Source organism: Mustela erminea, chromosome 5 (assembly GCF_009829155.1).
Source record: "Mustela erminea isolate mMusErm1 chromosome 5, mMusErm1.Pri, whole genome shotgun sequence".
Taxonomy (NCBI): Eukaryota; Metazoa; Chordata; class Mammalia; order Carnivora; family Mustelidae; genus Mustela; species Mustela erminea.
In genome coordinates this window covers 87,014,883-87,029,076 of record NC_045618.1, presented here as the reverse complement: position 1 = coordinate 87,029,076, position 14,194 = coordinate 87,014,883, and the positions used below count along the sequence as shown (strand labels likewise).

At 38.8% G+C, this 14,194-nt stretch overlaps 1 protein-coding gene across 3 annotated transcripts in view; it reads left to right on the top strand.

Moving 5' to 3' along the window:
• The window catches only part of SLC25A21 (solute carrier family 25 member 21), a 493,157-nt gene that overhangs the window by 295,362 nt on the left and 183,601 nt on the right, over window positions 1–14,194 (top strand). For all 3 annotated transcript variants that reach the window (XM_032344079.1, XM_032344081.1, XM_032344080.1), the window contains one exon: window positions 10,188–10,236. In XM_032344079.1, coding sequence (XP_032199970.1) covers window positions 10,188–10,236 — 49 coding nt within the window. The remainder of the gene's footprint in view (window positions 1–10,187; window positions 10,237–14,194) is intronic.

Here is a 14,194-nt window from a genome sequence, read left to right as displayed (position 1 = left end):
GTGAGTCTAGGTGCAGCTTTCTGCTGGGTTTTTGCTATAAACCACAAACCACTGCATGGTCCTGCAACCGCTTTCAGGGCAGGGGCCCAGCAAGAGGCAGAAGCACGGTGAGATCTCCCTCCCGCACTGCAGGAGTCAGTAAAATTTGGAGTTTTGAAGCTCAGTCGGGTGCCCAAGATAAAAATACGTGATCGCAGCCTGGGTGAACTCAGAGTTCGGACAGAAACCAGGAGACAAGAGTGGTTGCTTTTCTGTGAGGGCTCACTGAAGAGTGGGGGGCCCCCAAACTTTAGCTCCAGTTAGCTGCCATTTTCATCCCACTCAATGGTGCTGAAAGCCTTCAGGGAGCAAAACAGCACCACCTTGCCCAATCCAGAGCGGCTTACAGTGAGCCCGGCCCCCTGGTGAGGGAGGTACATTTCTGCAAGGGCAAGGGCACCTGAGAATCTGCGCAACTTCCTCCCCTCGCTGCCCCCCAGGAAGACCAGCAGGAACAACTGGCCAGCACCAAGTATACTGATCATAGAGAGCTGCAAAGCTTCACCTCTTGGGGAAGGCAGGATAAAGCATCTGTGGGATTTTTATTCTTAAATCTTTCAGTATGATTTTTTTCAGTTATTTTATTTTTTCAATTCTTCCTTTTTAAATTTTTATTTTTCTATATGTTATGTATATTTTTATTTGTTTCATTTCATTGTATTTTATTTTATTTTATTTTGTACAGATATAATTTTTTTTTCCTTTCTTATTTTGGGATCTAGTTTCTTTTAAGAAGCAGACCAAAACACACCCAGGGTCTAGTTTTTTGTTTTGCTTTTTTTCTTGTTTTGTTTTTGTTTTTTTCTGGTTTGTTTTTTGTTTCTGTTTTGGTTATTGTTGTGTTTTCTCTTTCTCTCTTCTGTTCTCTTCTGGACAAACAGAGAGATGAGACAAAGAAATTCACCCCCAAAGAAAAACAGGAGGTATTACGCACTGCAAGAGATTTAATAAGGGTAAAAGTAAGATGTCTGAACTAGAATTTAAAACAACAATTATAAAGATACTAGCTGGGCTTGAAAAAAGCATAGAAGATGCTAGAGAATCCCTTCCTAGAGAAATAAAAGAATTAAAATCCAGTCAGGCTGAAATTAAAAATGCTATTACTGAGATGCAGTCCCAAATGGAGGTTCTGAACATGAAGATAAACAAGGCAGAAGAAAGTCAGTGATACAGAAGATAAAATGATGGAAAATGAGGAAACAGAAAAGAAGAGAAAAAGAGAACTACAGGATTACAATGGGGAACTTAGAAAACCCTGCAATTCCATGAAGTGAAATATCCAGATAATAGGAGTCCCAGAAGAGGAAGAAAGGGAGAGAGGGACAGAGAGGTTTATTTAGATAAATTATAGCTGAGAACTTTAGTAATCTGAGAAAGGAAATAAGCATTCAAGTCCAGGAAGTACAGAGAACCCCCTCAAATAAATAAAAATAAGTCAACACCTCAGCATAGAATACTGAAGCTTGCAATTTTCAGAGAAAAAGAATTCTGAAAGCAGGTCAGGACAAGAGATCCTTAACCTACAAGGGTAAAAACCTAAGGCTGGCAGCAGACCCATCCACAGAGACCTGGCAGGCAGAAAATACTGGCATTATATATTCAGGATTCTAAATGGGAAACTGTACAGCCAAGAATACTTTATCTAGCAAGGCTGTCATTCAGAATAGAATGTGAGAAAAAGAGTTCCCAGGACAAACAAAATCTAAAGGAATTTGTACACACTAAACCAGCCCTGCTAGAAATATTAAATTCCTTTAAGTGAAGAAAGAGCTCAAAGGTAACATAGGCCAGAAAGGAAGAGAGACAATCTACAGGAACAGAGACTTTGTAGGTAATATGAGGGCACTAAATTCTTATTTTTCAACAATTTCTCTGAATGTAAATGAATTAAATTCCTCAATCAAAAGACATAGGAATCAGAATGGATTAAAAAAAAAAAGACACATTGACATGCTTTTTACAAGAGAGTCACAATAGACACAAAGACACCTTCAGATTGAAAGTGAGGAGCTGGAGAACCATTTATCATGCCAGTGGATGTCAAAAGAAAGCTAGAGTATCAATCCTTTTATCAGACAAACTGGGTTTTAAACCAAAGACTGTAAGAGATGTAAGAGATGAAAAAGCGCACTATATCATAATAAAAGTGTCTATGCAACAAAAAGATCTAACAATTGTATTTACGCCCTTAACTTGGGAGCAGACAAGTATATAAACCAATTAATAACAAACATAAAGGAACTCATTGATAATAATACAATAACAGTAGGGGACTTTAACACCCCACTCAGCAATGGACAGATCATCTAAATAGAAGATCAACAAGGGAAGAAGGGTTTTGAATGACACTGTGGACCAGGTGGATTTCACAGATATATTCATAACATTTCATCCTAAAGCAACAGAATACACATTCTTCTTGAATGCACATGGACCATTCTCCACAATAGATCAGGTACTGGGTCACAAATCAGGTCTCAACTGGTGCAAAAAGATTTAAATTACACCTTGCATGTTTTCAGACTACAGCTCTTTAAAATGTGAAGTCAATGGCAGGAAAAATTTTGTAAAGACCACAAATACATGGAGTTAAAGAATATCCTACTAAAGAATGAGTGGGTCAACCAGGAAATTAAAAAACAATTAAAAAATACTTGGAAACAAATGATAATGAAAACATGACAGTTCAGAACATTTGGGGTGCAGGAAAGGTGGTTCTAAGAGGGAAGTATATTGCAATACAGACTTTTCTCAAGAAACAAGAAAAGTCTCAAAAATGTAATCTAACATTACACCTAAAGGAGGTGGAAGAGAACAGCAAAAAAGCCTAAATCCAAACTGAATAAAGCCTAAATATCCTTAAATAAAGCCTAAATATCAACTCCAATGATACAGAAATTAAAAAAAAAAAAGGCAGTAGAACAGATCAATGAAACTAGAAGCTGGTTCTTTGAAAAATTTAATAAGATTGACAAACCCCTAGCCAGACTTATCAAAGAGAAAAAAGAAAAGACCCAAATAAATAAAATCATGAATAAAAGAGGAGAGATCACAACCAACACTGAAAATATAAAAACAATTATAAGAACATATTATGTGCAATTATATACCAATAAATTAGGCAATCTGGAAGAAATGGGTACATTTTGATATTAACTATCAAAACTGAAACAGAAGAAATAGAAAACCTGAACAGACCCATAACCAGTAAAGAAATTGAATCAGTAATCAAAAATCCCACAAGAAAAACCAGAGTCTAGGGCTGGATGGTTTCCCAGCAGAATTTTACCAAACATTTAAAGAAGAATCAGTACCTATTGTTCTGAAATTGTTTCAAAAAATAGAAATAGAAGAAAAACTTCCAAACTCATTCTATGAGGCCAACATTACCTTGATCCCAAAACCAAAGACCCCAACAAAAAGGAGAATTACAGATCAATATTCCTGATGAACATGGATGCAAAAATTCTCACCAAAATACTAGCTCATAGGATCTGATCATTAAAGGATCTAATCACTCAAAGGATTATTCACCACGACCAAGTGGGATTTCTGGTCTGCAAGGGTGTTTAACATCCACAAATCAATCAGTGTGACACACAACATTAATAAAGGAAAGGACAGGAGCCAATGTGTCTTTCAATAGATGCATGAAAGAATTTGACAAAATGCAGCATCCTTTCTTGATAAAAACTCTCTGAAGTGTAGGGATAGAAGGAACATATTTCAATATCATAAAAGCCATGTGTGGAAAAACCCACAGTAAATATCATCCTCAATGGAGAAAAACTGAGAGCTTTTCCCCTAAGGTCAGAAACACAACAGGGATGTCTACTCTCGCCATGTTGTTCAACATAGTACTATAAGTCCTAGCCTCAACAATCAGACAACAAAAAAGAAATAAAAGGCATCGAAATTGGCAAAGAAGAAGTCAAACTTTCACTCTTAAGTGACAACATGATACTCTATGTAGAAAATCCAAAGGACTCCAGCAAAAAATTGCTAGAACTGATGCAAGAATTCAGCAAAGTTGCAGAATATAAAACCAATGCACAGAGTCAGTTGCATTTCTACACATTAACAATGAGGCAGGGGAAAGAAATCAAGGAATTGGTCCCATTTACAATTGCAGGGAAAACCATAAAATATGAGTATTTATATGAATAAACCTAACCAAAATGATAAAGAATCTGTATTCTGAAAACCATAGAACACTTATTAAAGAAATTGAGGAAGACACAAAGAAATGGAAAAACATTCTATGCTTGTAGATTGGAAGAACAAATAGTGTTAAAATATCATTGCTAACCAAAGCAATTTACACATTCACTAAAATCCCTATCAAAATACCATCAGCATTTTTCACAGAGCTGGAAAAAATAATCCTTAAATTGGTATGGAACCAAGAAAAAATCCCAAATAACCAACAGAACTGAAAAAGAAAACCAAAGCTAGTGGCATCACAATTCCAAACTTCAAGGTCTATTACAAAGCTATAATCATCAAGACAGTATGGTACTGGCACAAACACTGGCACATAGATCAATGGAACATAATAGAGAGCCTAGAAATGGACCCTCAATGCTATGGTCAACTAATCTTCAACAAAGCAGGAAAGAATGTCCAATGAATGGTGTTGGGAAAATTGAATAGCCACATGCAGAAGAATGAAACTGGACCACTTTCTTACACCATACACAAAAATAGACCCAAATGAATGAAAGACCTAAATATAAGACAATAATCCATCAAAATCTTAGAGGAGAAAACAGGCAGCAACCTCTTGACACTGGCCGCAGCAATTTCCCCCTAGATGCATCTCCAAAGGGAAGAAAAAAGCAAAAATCAACTATTGGAACTTCATCAAGATCAAAAGCTTTTGCACAGCAAAGGAAATAGTCAACAAAACGAAAAGACCACTGACAGAATGATAGAATATATTTGCATATGACATATTAGATAAGGGGCTAGTTTCCAAAATCTATAAAGAACTTATCAGACTCTACCCCCAAAACACAAATAATCCAGTCAGGAAATGGACAGAATACATGAACAGACCTTTCTCCAAACAAGACATACAAATGGCCAACAGACACATGAAAAAATGTTCCACACCACTCAGCATCAGGGAAATACAAATCAAAACCACAATGAGATACCACCTCACACCAATCAGAATGGTGAAAATTAACAAGTCAGGAAATGACAGATGTTGGTGAGGATGTGGAGAAGGGGGAACCCTCTTCCACTGTTGGTGGGAATGCAAACTGGTGCAGCCACTCTGGAGAAAACAGTATGGAGGTTCCTGAAAAGGTTGAAAATAGAGCTACCCTATGACCCAGCAATTGCCCTACTATGTATTTATCCAAAGGATACAAACATAGTGATTTGAAGGGGCATATGCACCCCAATGTTTATAGCAGCAATGTCCAGAATAGCCAAAATGTGGAAAGAGCCCAGATGTCCATTGACAAATGAATGGATAGAGAAGAGGTGACTATGTATATATATATACACATATGTGTGTGTGTGTGTGTGTGTGTGTGTATGAATACTACTGAGCCATCAAAAAGAATGAACTTTTGCCATTTGCATCAATGTGGAAAGAACTAGAGGATATTATGCTCATGGAAATTAGTCAGTCAGAGAAGACAAATACCATATGATTTCACTCATATGTGGAATTTAAGAAATATAACTGATGAACATAGGGGAAGGGAAGGAAAAATAAGATGAACATAGAGAAGGAGGCAAACCATAAGAGATGCGGAACTCTAGGAAACAGAGGTTTGCTGGAAGAGCAGTGGGAGGAGAAAAGGGATAATTGGGTGATGGGCTTTAAGAAGGCACTTGATGTGATGAGCACTGGGTGTTATATGCAACTGAAGAATCACTAAATTCTACCCCGTGAAACTAATAATAGTTTATGTTCACTAAATTGAACTTAAAGAATCACAAAATAAATAAAGAAACATGGTTTAAAGCAAAAAATAGTAATCATCATCACCATCATCATCATCATCATCATCAGAGTCTCATAGACCTTAGATACCCAGTAGAGGACAACAAGCAGCCATTCTCACCCTGAGCTGATCTGGATTTAACTCTGAACTCTGACTGAAAATCAAAACCTCTTTCATTCTTTCTGATGCAGAAAGATGCTGCTAACTTGAATTCTACAAAATTATTTCTTTTGCTTAAAAGCAACAGTGAATGAATAACTATGGGGTTCTGGACTAAACACATTGTATTTGGCAATGTAAGTTATACTTTCCTATGGGCCAATTTATCTTTTAGCAGGTAGTTTCATAGATGGGCATTGACTCATTCAGACTTAGAGGTACATGGGACATCAGGCCATCTATGCTGTCATGATGAGAGGTGGGGCTTTTACTGGTAACCAAAGGGTAAGGGTTGGAGCCTCAGTGCTCACAGGTTTACACGTGACTGTGTAACTGAGAGTAGTGGGAGGATTACTGGATATATTACTAATTTGTGGGTGATCGTGTTAACAGAGGCTAATATCTCACTTCTGCTTAAAATCTCTCAGAATGTCTTCAATGAAGATGGAATACAATAAGAGTAAGAAAAAACAACCAAGAAGCTATTTTTTTTTAATATCTTTTACTGGCTCCTCATGGACTCTGGGTTGAATTACAAGTGCCTGAGCATGAATCTGACCATGACCAACATATATACATACACTTAGAGCCTCATCTCTTGCTGTGTCCTGCCCTTAACCCTCAGCTACTGCAATGTTCATCATGTTCTTTCTTATTTCCTTCTCTTTGTGTGTAGTGTCCCCTCCATGCTTGATACTTATTCTGTCCTCTTTCAGCCTCGAGGCCCTTTTCCCCACTTCACCCAACCCCAGGCTGGCTTGGGGACCTCTCTACTGTGTCTCCATAAACTCTGAACATTGCACCTCCTCCCATGAATTACTGTTCTTATGCATCTGTTCCCCTCACTAGACTCCATTCTCAACACTAGACACCAGTGTAAGTTTGTTAGATAAAATGGATAAAATGAATGTTTCAGGGCATTCTAGAAGTTAGAAAATAATTTTAAGTAACCCGAAAACTCTACCAACCTAATGTAGTATCTACTTACTACTGGAAATGCCTATTGGCAAACAGGAAAGTAGAATAATTTTGCAAATACGTATAGGTAAATGTGAACAGATTCTTTGAATTCTGCTATTACTTTTAATAAGTTGTTGGAATTGTTGGTTCTTTTGGTAAATTTCTTGAGAGATACAACAACTGGGGCTATTTGGTGTTTAATATTTTCTTTGTACTCTAATGCCACATCAGTGAAGAAACTGTGTACTCCTTTGGCAAACTGATTCTGAGTGTCTTATTCCTTTATGTTCATGAGATGCACTTAAGTGCACTTAATAGGGGAGCCTGAGTGGCTCGGTCAGGTAAGTGGCCAACTCTTGCTTTTGGCTCAGGCCATGATCTCAGGGTTGTGGGATCAAGCCCCACATGCAGCTCCATGCTCAGAGGGTCTGCTTCCCTCCCGCTCCCTCTGCCCTACCCCTCACTCATACTCACTCTCTCTCAAATAAATAAGTTTTTTTTAAAAAAGTACACTTGATAGATGTTTCTTGCAGTGCTTGGTAAGAAGGTATTTTACAAGTCTGAGTTTCCAGGGCAAATCCTATTTATGGGATTAGAGCTTTATCCTCTTCTAGCTAATATATTAAAGTTTAAGTTAGAACGATAAGTAAAACTTACAGGGGTGCCTGGTTGGCTCTGTTAGGTAAGTGTCTGACTCTTCATTTCAGCACAGGTCATGATTTCAGGGTTTGGAGATCAAAGCCCACTGAGTGTGGAGCCTGCTTAAGAGTCTCTCTCTCTCCCTCTCCCTTTGCCCTCTGCCCCTGCCCTCCTCTCTCTCTCTCTCCCTCTCCAATAAATAAATAACATATATAAATACATGTGTATTTATATATACATAATTCAAGAATAATTACATATAGAATATGAGACCTTAAGGTTCTATAGACCATTTACCTTTGCACTTTACAGATAAGGAACTGATGCCCTCAGGGGTAAATTATCATTCCCTGAAAGCATCAGGATAAGAATCTTATTTCAAGGGGAATGTGTATTTTAAAGCAAGAGGAAGTGCATTGAGACTTTACCAGTTTCAAGGAAGAAACCCACCCATGCAGTCTTATTCCTAAAGTTAGAGCAGTGCACAGAGGCTCTTGGTTATGCCTAGCGATTATGTTGCCCCCCACCCTCCCCCGACCCCCCCCACCCAATGCCTTCCTCTTCCCATCTCTAGGCAATGAGACTCTGATTGGGTCAGTGATTTGGTTACCAACGACTAAGGAGCATTCCTGCTGGGAAACCTGTGGTACAGACGTTAATATTGGATCCTGTTAGTTTTAGTTAAAGTGAGACAGTTGTTTCGGGTCAATACCTAAGGCTTTGTAAACTGTATAACAGGCTTAAGCAGGAAGAATCCCCTAAACTTCTGTGGAAGGAAATCAGGATTTCAGGTAGGTGTGGGACCTTTGTGCTTCCTGGACCTTACCAGTATGAGGCTATTAAAGACACTCATACGTGTAAGTATGGAATGGGAGAGGGGAACTAAGTCACAGCTAAGCTCAAATTGAGTTAGTTTGCAAATGGAAAGAGTGGTAAATGATCTGCCCTTAAGAAACTATCCACAAATACTATGGCTTTGAGGCAAATCAACAAACACTATCAACCTCTGTTTGCTTATCTTCAAGTAAAGATGATGATAATACACACTTGCCTGGGGTCCCTGGGTGGCTCAGTCAGTTAAGCATCTGCCTTGGGCTCAGGTCATGATCCCAGGGTCCTCGATTGGGACTCAGGCTCCATGCTCCGGGGGGAGCCTACTTCTCCCACTGCCTGCAGCTCCCTCTGCTTATGTGCTCTGGCTCTCTCTCAAATAAACAAATAAAAAAAATTTTTTTTAATACATACTTACCAGGTACCTGGTGGCTCGGTTGGTTAAGCAACTGCCTTCACGGCTCAGGTCATGATCCTGGAGTCCAGGGGTTCAGTCCTGCATCCGGCTCCCAGCTGCACAGGGAGTTTGCTTCTCCCTCTGACCTCCTTCCCTCTCATGCTCTCTCACTGTCTCTCTCTCTCTCTCTCTCAAATAAATAAAATCTTTAAAAAAAAAATGCATACTTACCTTGCCTAGTGGCTTTGCATACTAATGATGACATGTGTTAAATGACCATCAGTGTGTAGGGGCTGAAAGTATGGTAACTACTATGATTATTACTACTGCAAGACTAAAATTATGCTATAATCATTTGTACTACCCCAGTACATAAAACCACTTTTGCTGTTAATGTTGTTACGTGCCCGTAGTTTGTAACTGAGCAGTCTTCTCTGCTCAGACAACAAGAGAGAGGGCTTTACAAATGATTTGCAAAAAGGTATAGAAATTCTTTCTTGGTGTGCAATGGTTAAGATCATGGGCTTTATGGGGCTACTATGTACTTCTTAGCTGTGAGATCTTAGACAAATTATTTAACCTTGTGTGCCTTGGTGATCTCCTCTGTAAAATGGGGATAATAATACCTTCTATCACAATAAGCTCTTGTGAAGATTAAATGAGATAGATTTACTCTAAGTACTGCTTAGAATACTGTCCAGCATGCAATGAACACTTAATACACGTTCTCTATTAGGCTATTAATGTATTAAATATGTGTGGGGTCCTCATAACTACCTCTTGAGATAACAGACCTCATTATCTTTAGTTCAGGCCTTCAAACACTGAGGCTACGATTTATCCTAAGTGGCAGTGGTGGGGTTGCTGAGAGAGCTTCTCTCCCCTCTTTCCTCCTTTTCTTACCTCCTTTCCTTTGACATGTATTTATCTATCCGACTGGAAGGGTACACAATAATTCCCGTCTACGTGATTAGAATTTTGGACATCTGATTCCTTTTTCATTTTCTTTTTCCCTACAGCCTCACCTCCATGCCCATGGAGAGTATGTCTTTTGCTACTAGTCTCTAACTATGAGCTGTCATTACCAAAGCCCCAAGTGTTCGTTTGAATCTTTATACTTGAGAAATCAATGGGGGTCAAGGAAACAAGAACCAGTGTTTACATAAGTGTTTATTGGACTTTTCTTTATCATCTTTCAGGTCTTGTAGAAATTTGCCTGATGCACCCCCTCGATGTGGTGAAAACCAGGTAAGGTTCTGCATGAACAAGTTTTATTGACTTTGGCTGATATCCAAATTTAGATCTGTCAGAACACTAAATGCTAGAACTTGTCCTAGGCCGGTAGCTTCTCCCAATAATGGCATTTATATTTACTTCTTAAAGAAAATGCTATTTGACAGATAAAATGTGAAAAGGGAAAAGCATTTTTGGATAGAGGTCATCTGAAGGTATACGATATTTTACTGCTTCACACGACAACCATAAAGGATGATTTGTGGCTAAGTTGGTAAACGAAGCAAATATATCAAAATGACGCAAAAACTAAACTTTAGTGAATTATGACAGCAGACTTTCATTTGGCGTTGCATGTAACAGATTGTTATTTAGTATTCAGCATTTTGGTGTGAGACTCCAAAATTTCAAGTAAACTCTTCAAATGGTGCTTGAAGAATTTATTCCTACAACTGTTTGGCAATGCAAAATGCCATGTTTCTAGGAAAATGCATTTGATCTTGCAGAAAGACACACATCAGGGCAATGCTTTAAATCTATTTACCAAGTGAAAAAAAAATAATGTGGGTTTTAATATGATCTTGAGCATTTTTTAAAAAGCTAAATCTGTGGCTGAATTATTGAACTCTCTATTTTCTAAAATTAGAAGCTGTTAGAGTTGAGTCAAAGTTTCCATTTGTTTGCATTGTGTAAAACCCCCGCCAACCTAGGTTGGCGCTCCATAGCAAATAGTGCCTTGCAACAATGGCGGTGGAACAACCAAAGTTAGAAAATGCTTAAAGTGTCAGGCTTATCATTGAATGGACATGTTGCTTAATTTGCCTAAAGAGGCAGCAGAATCTTAAGCTGGATGCTGAAAGCAAGGGAAAGTGGCTTGCAAATAGTATCATGCAAATAATATTACATTTCTTTTTTTTTTTTTTTAAGATTTTATTTATTTATTTGACAGACAGAGATTACAAGTAGGCAGAGAAGCAGTCAGAGAGAGGAGGAAGCGGGCTCCCTGCCCAGCAGAGAGCCCAATGCGGAGCTTGATCCCAGGACCCTGGGATCATGACCTGAGCCGCAGGCAGAGGCTTTAACCCACTGAGCCACCCAGGTGCCCCTAATATTACATTTCTTTTTTTTTTCATTTATTTATTTTCAGCACAACAGTATCATTATTTTTTTCACCACACCCAGTGCTCCATGCAATCCGTGCCCTCTATAATACACACCACCTGGTACCCCAACCTGCCACTCCCCCGCCACTTCAAACCCCTCAGATTGTTTTTCAGAGTCCATAGCCTCTCATGATTCACCTCCCCTTCCAATTTACCCCAACCCCCTTCTCTCTAACTCCCCATGTCCTCCATGCTTTTTGTTATGCTCCACAAATAAGTGAAACCATATGATAATTGACTCTCTCTGCTTGACTTATTTCTAAAAGAGCTAGAGGAGATGAGAAGTTGGCCCCTGTCTTAGTCAGCTCAGGCAACTGTAACAAAATACTATAGACTAGGTGGCTTAAGCAACAGACATTGATTATAGTTCTGGAGGCTGGGAAGTCAAGGATCAAAGTGCTGGTCAGTTTGGTTCTTGGTGAGGGCCTACTACCTGACTTATAAACAGCCCGCCTTCTTGTTTTATCTTCACACGAGGGAGAGAGGCAGCTCTGCTATATCTCCCTCTACTTGTAAGAGTACTAATCCCATCACTGGGGCTCCACCTCATCTAACCTCATGACATCATCTAATTACCTCATGACATCATCTAATTACCTCTCCCAAGGCCCCACCCCCAAATACCATCACACTGGGGTGAGGGCTCCAATATATGAATTTGGGGAGACACAAATGTTTAGTCCAAAACAACCTCAAATTACCAAACCCACACAGAGAAAGAAAACTATAAACTACTTTCAAATGTAAAATTGCATGTACTCCCTGGATCATCTTTGTGTAGGGTTCAAAAACAAAAAGCAAAACTCACTGGCATGTCCTTCTTAGATTCCATGCTAACTTTGAAAAGCCAGAATAGTATTGCTAGCCTCGTTGAGGAATAAATTGTCTTTCTTAAGGGTCATTTTCTAAGTTCTAAAGTGTTCAAGTGAGCATACAGGAAAAGTAAGAATGATTTAAATAAGATAAGATATTGAAAGTACAGTTATTCATTCGGTCAATCATTCATTCATTCGCTTGTTAAGTATTTAGTGTCTTTGGGTTCCAAGCAAGCTCTGTCCTCAAAGGACAGATGAGTTGGTATAAATTTTTAATGAGTTCATATAAATTTTAAAAACTGTATTATTTCATGGTGCTGGATTTGAATAGAATATTTCTTAGAGTGGATGTGCCAAGTTACTGGGGCTTTATATCTTCTTAGTTACATGGATATTTTCAAGAAAATGGCATTCATTGATTGGAATTAGTCATATGCTCTTGTCTTACTTCAGTGGGGGCGGGAGCGGGGGGTGGAATATAATTCTTCCAGATGCCCTAAAAAAGAAGGGACTTGGATATGGGATTATGTTTGGCCTGCATAACAATAAAAAGCATATTGAATAAGACTTATAATCATAGAGTAAACTGAAAGTCCAAAATAATGTGCATTGACTTTGCAACAGAAGTAGAATGTGCGAAGATTACGAGTGTTTATCACTGGGTACAAACACACGGGTGATAGGGAATGGACAGGACAGACTAGATGCTGAAATCTCTTCATTATGATGTTGGACAGGAGATAACTGTATTTCTAAATAAGATAAACTGTAAACTATAAAAGATAATATAAGAAACCTTGTAACAGTCATTTTAGCAGGTTACTTTCCTTAATGACATCAAGGGCCCTGGACTCTAAACTCTTGCCGGCATTGTCAAAGTTGGGGGGGGACGCCATACACCAGACCAAACCTCACTTCCTTCATGGTTTCTTTGTGGGCTATTTTTGCCTCTCCTTGGATATTATTACTTGAAAGGTAGTACAGTGAATGAATCCGAGTATGGAAATGGGTCATTTTCAACAATATCTCATGTGCTGAAGTATATAGCAAAATAAGTGTTTACTTTTTAGAGTTCAGTCATTTTAGGGGGGGTTCTATTTGTGCCTGATTCTTTTCTTTGTTGAATGAAAGAGAACAGATTCTAAAAATTCATTTCCAAAGTCATACTTTTCAGGGATTTCTTTCTTTCTTTTTTAACTTTGTAATGATCAGTTCTGTTACCCCAGGCTGAGGGCAGAGGGAGGTGGTGGTGACCTGAGCCCAAAGGTCAAGGCTACCCGGTGGAAGGTAGAACCGTCTGTCTACTGGTAGCCGGAGCCCCAGCCATTGTCTGTTCACTGCCTGAGGCACCCAGGGAGGGAGAAAAATCCTCCACTTTATCCTTTCTCCCCAGTCTTCAATCTCCCACCAGTGTTTCTATTTGCTGAGCTATGGAAGCCAAGAAACCCAGCCTAGCAGAGGGCAGGCTTTCTGCATCATAAAGCAGAGCAGAACAAGGAGGGAACTAGAAATGTGTCTGAAGACAAACAGAACCAGGACTGAAAAGCTGTCATTTTAGTGAGATTGGAGAAAGAGCTGACATAACCATGCATTTTCTTTTCTTTATTTTTCTTATTGAGATATAATTGACATTCCATTATATTGGTGGTAGGTGTACAACATAATAATTTGGTATTTTTTTAAGTTTTTAAAAAATTTATGTGTCAGAGAGAGAGAGCACAAGCAAGCAGAGTGGCAGGCAGAGGCAGAGAGAGAAGCAGGCTCCCGCTGAGCAAGGTATCTAACACAGAACTCTATCCCAGGACCCTGGGATCATGACCTGAGCCAAAGACAGCTGCTTAACCAACTGAGCCACCCAGGCATCCCAATAATTCAATGTTTTTATATATTGCAAAATGATTTCCACAATAAGTCTAGTTAACATCTGACACCATACATAGTTACACTTTTTTTTTCTTGTGATAAGGGCTTTCAAGATTTATTCTCTTAGCGACA